This window comes from Neoarius graeffei, chromosome 12 (assembly GCF_027579695.1).
Source record: "Neoarius graeffei isolate fNeoGra1 chromosome 12, fNeoGra1.pri, whole genome shotgun sequence".
NCBI lineage: Eukaryota > Metazoa > Chordata > Actinopteri > Siluriformes > Ariidae > Neoarius > Neoarius graeffei.
Window position 1 is genome coordinate 64,413,168 of NC_083580.1, and position 9,443 is coordinate 64,422,610.

At 40.8% G+C, this 9,443-nt stretch overlaps 1 protein-coding gene across 1 annotated transcript in view; it reads left to right on the plus strand.

Moving 5' to 3' along the window:
- The first annotated feature begins 505 nt into the window (after positions 1 to 505).
- supt6h (SPT6 homolog, histone chaperone and transcription elongation factor) overlaps positions 506 to 9,443 on the plus strand; it is a 37,374-nt gene continuing 28,436 nt past the window's right edge. The window contains exons 1-9 of the mRNA XM_060936217.1: positions 506 to 619; positions 1,400 to 1,516; positions 4,402 to 4,566; positions 5,339 to 5,409; positions 7,927 to 8,101; positions 8,195 to 8,276; positions 8,393 to 8,648; positions 9,051 to 9,152; positions 9,237 to 9,350. Coding sequence (XP_060792200.1) covers positions 1,414 to 1,516; positions 4,402 to 4,566; positions 5,339 to 5,409; positions 7,927 to 8,101; positions 8,195 to 8,276; positions 8,393 to 8,648; positions 9,051 to 9,152; positions 9,237 to 9,350 — 1,068 coding nt within the window. The 5' untranslated portion in view covers positions 506 to 619; positions 1,400 to 1,413. The remainder of the gene's footprint in view (positions 620 to 1,399; positions 1,517 to 4,401; positions 4,567 to 5,338; positions 5,410 to 7,926; positions 8,102 to 8,194; positions 8,277 to 8,392; positions 8,649 to 9,050; positions 9,153 to 9,236; positions 9,351 to 9,443) is intronic.

A 9,443-nucleotide genomic window follows, 5' to 3' on the forward strand; every position in this document is an offset into this window, starting at 1 on the left:
ATGACATGAGAAGAAGAGATGACAAGTCAACACAAGAATTTTTCAACTAATTATTTATTAATTAACAAATTATATCCCATCACGGAAAATAAGGTCCCGCACGGGGAGGTCACTGACTGCCCCAGCGATAATATGTCACGTTCCGTCCCGTTTTAGCAACAACCTAATCACCAAAGCAAATTCCTTGTATGTGAGAACGTATTTGTCAATAAACTTGATTCTGATTCCGTTTGAAGACTTTTAGATTCAAAACTTTAATTAGTTGCCCTATCCAAGATGGCGGCGCAGTTGACATATCTGCCTTAGCCTAATGGGGTACTTTTTTATGTCGCAGACGAAAATGGCAATGCCACGCTATTCAGTCTCTTTCAGTGTCAGTTTGTACTTACTCGCTATTCTTTTGAGCTTCATTCGTGTGGCCCGACCGTGAACATCGATCAATCTCAGGTCTTTTTTACACGATTGTCAGAGTGGACAGGATGTTACATATTCCATAGCGGAAGCAAAATCGCGCAGCGTTTTGTCGGCCATTTTTGTTGTTTGCTGCCCGAAACGTTCTGTTCATTTTTACCTTAAAGATATTTTTCTAGTTTTTAAGTGACCCACACCGCAGGGGAACGTAAGTATGCTGTCGAGTTATATTTTAAAGTCGCCAAATCCTAGGAACAAATTAGTTTTTATATATAAATGTTCGTTTTATCCTTGTTTATCTGATTTCGCCTGGCTAGTTGTGTTAGCTGTGCCGCTGAAGGCCTTGTTTTCTTGCTAGCACATGCTAACATTTCCTCTCCGCTGCCGCACTGCGCTGGAAAACCTGTAGTTTGGGTAAAATAGTGCTGGTCGAGCGATAAATAGTTGTTTCCTTGAGAAAGTGGCTTTTAATTGTTTTTTGTCATGCTCTTTTGTGACATTTCAGTATACCCTATTAGCTCTGTAGTCAGCTAATGTCAGTGCGGGGAAAGTGGCTATAAAATATTAGTGCTGCTAATTAAATAACACGATATTTCATTCTCGCGTTCTTTGATCATGAAACATAGAACGCTAAAGTCGAAAATTCCTGATGCACATATTTTATTTATTGTTTTAACTGCTAATGTTCCAGGTTACCATCAGTAGTCCGGTATTAGTAGCTAAATGGGGTTTCCCCCAGTCAGATTGGCACTCTGCTGATCTGATTTGCTCTCTGAGGATCTATTGATCATAATATCAAATCCACAAAGTGCCTTAGTATTTTGCATTCATCAGCAGTGGGATCATCCACAGTGACTAATCACAACACCGTAACAAGCCTGTCCTGGCTGCTGAGTCAAAAGCATCTGAGGTGTTTGCTTTAGTTGCATAAATAGGGCTGCTGTTGTAAAATGCACTGACTTCAAGGTTTTGTGTGCAAATCTTTCAGTAGCCCTTGCAGACATGTCGGACTTCATCGAGAGCGAGGCAGAGGAGTCTGAGGAGGAGTTTGAGGAGAAGGATCTGAAGCCCAAGAAGACTCAACGGTTTATGGAAGATGATGATGGTAATAGTTCAGATATCTTAGGCAGGATGGTTCAACCAGCACACTGATACCAGACTTTACATCTAGATGTAGAGCTTGAGGCTGACATCAATATTGTGTTCTGCATTCAGTGAGCACTTTATTACATATATTTTTTATATCAATGTGTTACTCTTAGTCCAGATATAGAAGCTTGTGCATTGTTGTTCATATTACACTGCGATCCTACTATAACAAACTCCTTGGGAGATGTCCAAATAGTTCGTTGTATCGAAACATTCATAAGACTGAAATGGACCCACTTGTCACATCAAACACTCACGTTATATGTGAAATTTTAGGCACATTCTCCTTATCATGAATTTCTCCTTCCGAGTCACTATCGCAGTTCACTGACTGAGTTAAAGGATCACGAACAGAGGCGATGATTTCTTCATCTGTTATGGAAATGGAGGTTACTAGTGTATCATTGTCAGTGTCCACCCACTGACTTGCTATGCTCTCTCAATGTTCATCATTCAGTTCATTCATGTCTTGCAAATCACAGATGATGTCATTTACGTTGCACCGCAGGGCTGGGTGGGGGAGAGGGGTATAAAAACATTGTCGGTATGTGTTAAGTTTAGCAGTATCAGCAGTCATTTCGATCCTTTGATCACCGTTCTCAATTTTTAGTGATCGGCACCTAAGCAAGGCTTGTTAAGGCTTTGTTTTATGACGTTAGTACAAATTGTTACTTTGACTCCAGTTTTTATTGCTTATTGTTGGTCTCTGATGGGAACAGGAATGCATGGCTCAGTCTGTCATGTAAGCAGGCAACAAAGGATGACATTGCAGAAAGTGTGTTTATTTACATACAGGCAGGTAAACCGTTCAGAACCGTAAGACAAAGAAAGGCAGGATCGTGAAACAGGCAATGGTTTAGCAAGGCATAAACACACGGATGTGAAATCTCCGCGTTTCCGCGGAAATCCGCGTTTTTCAAATTGCCTTTCCGCGTAAAAAATCGTTTTCCGCGTTTTCTAAAATTAAAAAAAATAATAATAATAATATTCGGTAAAGTCTGGCGCGAAACTTTTCCGGATTTTACTAAGCGGAAGTGACGAAAGCTCCTTACAGCGATCTGATCATTATCGCTGTGTGGAGAGGAGTCGCTATTATACATGCACTGCTACGAGTATGAATGAAAATGGCGGCGTTGTCTGTGAAGTCCGATGTCACGAAAATAGATTCTGGCATTGAAAATAAGTGGCGTTGGGACTGGTTAGAGCGCAAAGCTCCCGATGGAAGTGTTTTTAGTTTGGTTTTTGAAAAACTCAACAAGAAAGGAATCGCACGTTGCAAATTGTGTTGCTGTGAACTGAACTACGGACGGCGTGGATTTGTGACTCTCAGTGGACACATGAAAAGCGAAAAACACAGGAGTCGAGTTGAGATTCAGAAGACTAACTATGCATTGCCAGGTAGGCATCAATAATAATAATAATAATAATGATGTTTTATCCTACGTATTAAAAACATTACCTTCACTGTTACTTTTTGAATGAAATTTTTAGTTCTCTGAAAATAATGTGATAATTCCAATCTAATTTATCACTAGCACATTTAATATTTACAGATACATTTGAACAATGATTAGGTTTAATCTGAAATTATATTGCAAGTATAAACTTCACAGAAAGTGTGGAATTTTATTTAGCCATTAATTTTTCAGGTGTTAGGTCTGATTGAAGAGAGTAAGTACATGTACTATGAACTGGTGGCAGGGTTTAAATTTTATTGCTAATTATGTAAGGCCACATAAAATTATATTCTTGTTCCTCATAATCATTACAGCCCGAACCAAAAAAAATTGACCCACCATAAACATTTTTTTTTTACACTGGTAATTTAGCGTCATGCCTCTGAAACCAGTCTGCTCCAACCATTCCAATTTTTCGTGTTTTATCCCCCACATAGCAGAAAAATAAAACAAAATAAAATAAAAATAAAATAAGCCCGTCCTACCCAGTTACTGTTAGAAAATTGTAAAGACTTAAATATGATGGATTTAACTGCACAAATGCAGGAACTTTAATGAAATTGTCTGAAAATATTCCAAATTTTTTTGGTGGAGCATACATCCAAACCTAACACCAGCTTGAAACTTGACTTTCTGCAGGTGTATTATGTTAGAAATTTTACATTTTATGTGCTTAAAATGTCACCGTTTTAAGTCCTTTTTACAAAAATTTTCGTGGGGGAGACCCCCCAGACCCCCACCAATGGGAGGGCGCACCCTCCCATACCCTCCCCACGACAACTTCGTTGTTGTGACGACCCCTTCGGGGTCGTCTGTTGAGCCTAAAAATTTTCCTCTTTTTTTTAAATTTGTCACTCACATCCCTGTAAACAGAATGGCAGATGAAAAGATAAAGGACAGAGTCCAAATACACAAAACGGTCAAAATGAGAAATGCAATACTACACGGATGCAAGGCTTGGTAACATGAGACGTTAGGTACAGTGCATATACTTTGCTAAGTTTGTGTTTAGAGAGCACTTGGAAGTTCATACTGTGATTGCACTCTAATCTGGAACAGGTGCATAGTAATTGGTCCTAATGGTGCTGCGTGCACGTTGTGACAGTGAGTCGAAGTGTTAAAAAAAAAAATCACCGTGTCATGTCCACAAGCATTAGCGCTCGGAGCACGCAGCGTGCATGGATGGCAGTTATGTTCTTTGGGAGACTCCAACTCCTTGTCATTAAAAGCGGGGGACACAGACTTAGTTCATTACATGGGAAAGTCTGGAGTAACAGAGTTCATTATAGTGGGGTTGCAGTGTATGTGTCACCATTCCACCAGCATCAACATGTACAAGTTTAATCACATATGGATCACCGTTTTGCCTTTTTTTAATAAAAAGATGAGGAAGAGGAGAACACAGAGGATCAAGATGAACATGGGAACCTGAGAGGACTTATTGATGATGGCAATGAGGAGGAGGAGGAAGAAGAGGAGGAGGAGAATAGAAGCGGAGGAGGTGACAGCGATTCTGGAGAGGAGGTCCGACATCGTCGCCGGAAGCGTGGTAAGTATTTGATTTTATATCCCTCATCAGAAAAATTCCTGTGCAGGAATTAGCCAAGGATAGCTCACGCGACATAAAACAGTTCCATCATTGATTAAGCAATGTCTCTCGTGATGTTAAAAATGGATAATGTGTGAGTCAGTCATGGTATATCCTGGATACACCAGGAACTGAAGTAACAATTTTAAGCTGTAAGGCCGACTCGAGTCACAGCTGTGGCTCTGCGAGAATTTGTGTGTAGATCTATGTATCATGATCATGCCTAGAGAGGCAGGTGTTAGCATAGTACATTGCACATGCGCAGGTCGCGCCGATGTAAACAACAAACATGGCTGCCTCCAGTGAGTTTATGCTGAAATTCAGTCTTTGCACTTTTAGTTTGGAATTTTTTGATGAGGGATATAAATCAAATATACCATGCACTGAGTAATTGTGGATTCTCTTTGGTGACTGGTATAGTACTATTTTCTGAGGGGTGCAGAGAATCCATCAATTCAACCAGAGCCTCTCAGTACATGGTATATTTTTGTTTGAATATTTTTGTTGCTTTTTAGAAAAGCTAATACACCAGCTTAGATTTTGGATTTTGATTTGTCCCTTTACCAGGCCATAACTGATTTGCATGTAAGTGAGAAAAAATCTTGATTCGTCACTATTACCGGAAGATGTGTAAATGTAGGATGAGACTTATAGTTTAGAACGCTTGAAGGTTTTAAATACACAGTATGTGTTTTCTGAGCTCTGTGATGTAAACTTTGTCTTTCTTTTCCAGATTATGATGACGTTCTGGATGATGATGATCTGGACCTTATTGAAGAGAACTTGGGGGTTAAAATGAAGAGGGTGAGTCTGCAGATGCCTAATTTTCCCACAGTGCTTCTGATGGTTATAAGTGATTAGGTTGTTTATAAACAGTGTAAGATTAGTTAGTAACAGTGTGTGTTTTTAAAATAGATATGAGCAAGCCATATTCTTAGTCACTGCACATGACTTTTGGATTAAGTCTCGGTGCTCCTGAGAGACCACGTGGTTGGCTGATCTGAGCACACAGAGCAGCGTTAGTGAGCGTGACTTTAAACAAGTCCAGTGTTTTGTTTTTTGCGAGCACACAAAGCTATTTGCAAGTATGCAGCAGTGAATCAAGCTCACACAGAAGCTTCTTTGCAGGGGCAAGAATAAGACCTATGTACAGTGCCTTGCAAAAGTATTCATACCCCTTGAACTTTTCCACATTTTTCCACCTTACAACCATGAACTTAAAAGTTTTTTATTGAGATTTTATGTGATAGCCCAGCACAGAGTACACATAATTGTGAAGTGAAATGAAAATGATAAATGGCCTTCAAAATTTTAAACAAATAAAAATCTGAAAAATGTGATGTGCATTAGTATTCAGCCCCCCTGCGTCAATACTTTGTAGAGCCACCTTTTGCTGCAATTACAGCTGCAAGTCTTTTGTGGTATGTCTCTACCAGCTTTGCACATCTAGACACTGAAATTTTTGCCCATTCTTCTTTGCAAAATAGCTCAAGCTCAGCCAGGTTGGATGGAGAGCGTCTCATCTCATCTCATTATCTCTAGCCGCTTTATCCTTCTACAGGGTTGCAGGCAAGCTGGAGCCTATCCCAGCTGACTACGGGCGAAAGGCAGGGTACACCCTGGACAAGTCGCCAGGTCATCACAGGGCTGACACATAGACACAGACAACCATTCACATTCACACCTACGGTCAATTTGGAGTCACCAGTTAACCTAACCTGCATGTCTTTGGACTGTGGGGGAAACCGGAGCACCCGGAGGAAACCCATGCGGACACGGGGAGAACATGCAAACTCCGCACAGAAAGGCCCTCACCGGCCACGGGGCTCGAACCCAGGACCTTCTTGCTGTGAGGCGACAGCGCTAACCACTACACCACCGTGCCGCCCTGGAGAGCGTCTGTGAACAGCAATTTTCAAGTCTTGCCACAGATGCTCAATGGGATTTAGGTCTGGACTTTGACTGCGCCATTCTAACACATAAATATTCTTTGATCTAAACCATTCCATTGTAGCTCTGGCTGTATGTTTAGGGTCATTGTCTTGCTGGAAGGTGAATCTCCTTCCCAGTCTCAAGTCTTTTGCAGCCTCCAACAGGTTTTCTTCCAGGATTGCCCTGCATTTAGCTCCATCCATCTTCCCATCAACTCTGACCAGCTTCCCTGTCTCTGCTGAAGAAAAGCATCCCCATAGCATGATGCTGCCACCACCATGTTTCACAGTGGGGATGGTGTGTGCAGGGTGATGAGCAGTGTTAGTTTTCCACCACACATAGCGCTTTTGCATTTAGGCCAAAAAGTTCAACTTTGGTCTCATCTGACCAAAGCACCTTCTTCCACATGTTTGCTGTGTCCCCTACATTTCTTATGCCTGTCTTTCAACAATGGCTTTCTTCTTGCCACTCTTCCAAAAAGGCCAGATTTGTGGAGTGTACGACTTATAGTTGTCCTGTGCACAGATTCTCCCACCTGAGCTGTGGATTTCTGCAGCTCCTCCAGAGTGATCATGGGCCTCTTGGCTGCTTCTCTGACCAGTGCTCTCCTTGCTCGCTCTGTCAGTTTAGGTGGACGGCCATGTCTTGGTAGGTTTGCAGTTGTCTCATTCATCTCATTCTCATGATCTCTAGCTGCACTTTTTCCATTTTTGAATGATGGACAGTGCTTCTTGAGATGTTTAGAGCTTGGGATATTTTTTTATAACCTAACCCTGCTTTAAACTTCTCCAGAACTTTATCCCTGACCTGTCTGGTGAGTTCTTTGGTCTTCATGATGCTGTTTGTTCTTCAGTGTTCTCTAACAAACCACTGAGGCCTTCACAGAACAAGTGTATTTATGCTGAGAGTAAATTACACACAGTCGGACTCTATTAACGAATTGGATGACTTCTGAAGGCAATTGATTGCACTGGATTGTATTTAGAGTTATCAGAGTGCACTACTAATGCACACCATTTTTCAGATTTTTATTTGTTTAAAATTTTGAAGACCATTTATCATTTTCGTTTCACTTCACAATTATGTGCTACTCTGTGTTGGTCTATGACATAAAATCTCAATAAAAAAAACTTAAGTTCGTGGTTGTAAGGTGGAAAAATGTGAAAAAGTTCAAGGGGTATGAATACTTTTGCAAGGCACTGTATGTTTCCATGGCTATGATTGGTCAATAAAACTTGATCTCATTTAATGCAAAATTCCTTGTACTTTCTATTAATAAGCATGTTCACCAAGACTGTTCTGTGCTCTCAGATCAACCACCCTCGCACTCTGTTAATATACAGTTTGCATTATACTGTAGATGTGAAACTGAAATCTTTACCTATACAGAAAAAGAAGTACTCGCGTGTGAGAACAATGGACGACGATGATGATGATGAGAAAGACCAGATTGCAGACGAGATCTTTACTAGGGATGGTGATGGAGACGGGGATGAAGTTGGAGATGGTGGAGAACCACTGCACCCAGGGGAGGATGATGAGGAAGAAGAGGGAGAGGAATCAGGTAGAGTTTCATCAAATAGTGTATGGCATTCAAGATTGAATGCCACAATGGCGTTTATGCTGTTGACATAGTTTGTTGTTTTGCTCTGTACAGATATAGATGATTTCATTGTGGGTGATGATGGACAGCCCATCACCAAAAAGAAGGGAAAGAAATTTACTGGCTATACTGATGCGTAAGTAATAGTGATTCCTTGTACATCAGTGAAATATATGTTGTTTTTAGATGCAGCATTTTATTTTATGTGTTTGGTATAAATGTTCTGTTAAATGACAATTTCCTTTTTGGTAGTGCTTTACAAGAGGCCCAAGAAATTTTTGGTGGTGACTTTGACTTTGCTGAGTTTGACCCTGAGGCATACGATCATGCTGAGGAGGAAGAGGAGGATCAGGAAGATGAAGCGTGGGAGCGACCAAAGAAGCAGACAAAGAGGAGAGTGGGCCGCCGCAGCATCTTTGAGATCTACGAGCCCAGTGAGCTGGAGAGCAGCCACATGACTGACCAAGACAATGAAATACGTTCCACAGATATGCCCGAGAGGTTCCAGGTGGGTTTACACAGTCACGTTAAATCTGCATTACCACCCAGCATCAGCAAATCAACTACTGCAGTATACTACAGAGATCACAGTCTTAAAGTTCACAGTTAAAGACTTTTAGATGTTTGTCTCAGACTTGATTTCATACTTGCATAAAGACATGTGAACGTCTCTGCCTTTATGCATAGCTGATTAAAAGGCAGGGAGGTCCAACAAAAAAATTGCAGTATAAATGAAATTAGTGATGCACTACTATCTTGGATAAAACAGAACTTTTTGGGAGGAACGTCATAATCATGTATATTTGTCAGATAGGTGGACGCAAGTCACTATTTTGCCACATTTTTAATTATGTTGTATTATGTGCCTAAAGTAAGTAGAAAATTATTTATTTGCAATTGTGGTCTCCAGTTGCGCACTATACCTGTGAAGCCTGCAGAGGATGATGAACTAGAAGAAGAGGCTGAATGGATCTACAGAAATGCTTTCTCTACACCAACTATCTCCATGCAGGTATTGTGAAGCTCCTTATGTTTCTGAATGTATGTAAATTCCATAATCCTCAGTGGTAAGGACACCTGTTGGCCTACATTCTAGGAGAGCACCGACTATCTGGACCGTGGAACCACCACTAACTTTAGCAGGAGAGGCCCAAGTACCATTGCTAAGATCAAGGAGGCGCTCAACTTTATGAGGAACCAACACTTTGAGGTACCGTTTTTATAGACAACACTAATTGTTTCCCTTATATACCTTTATATTGTACTAATAACTTATTACAAGTATCGCTGTATATCCCAGATT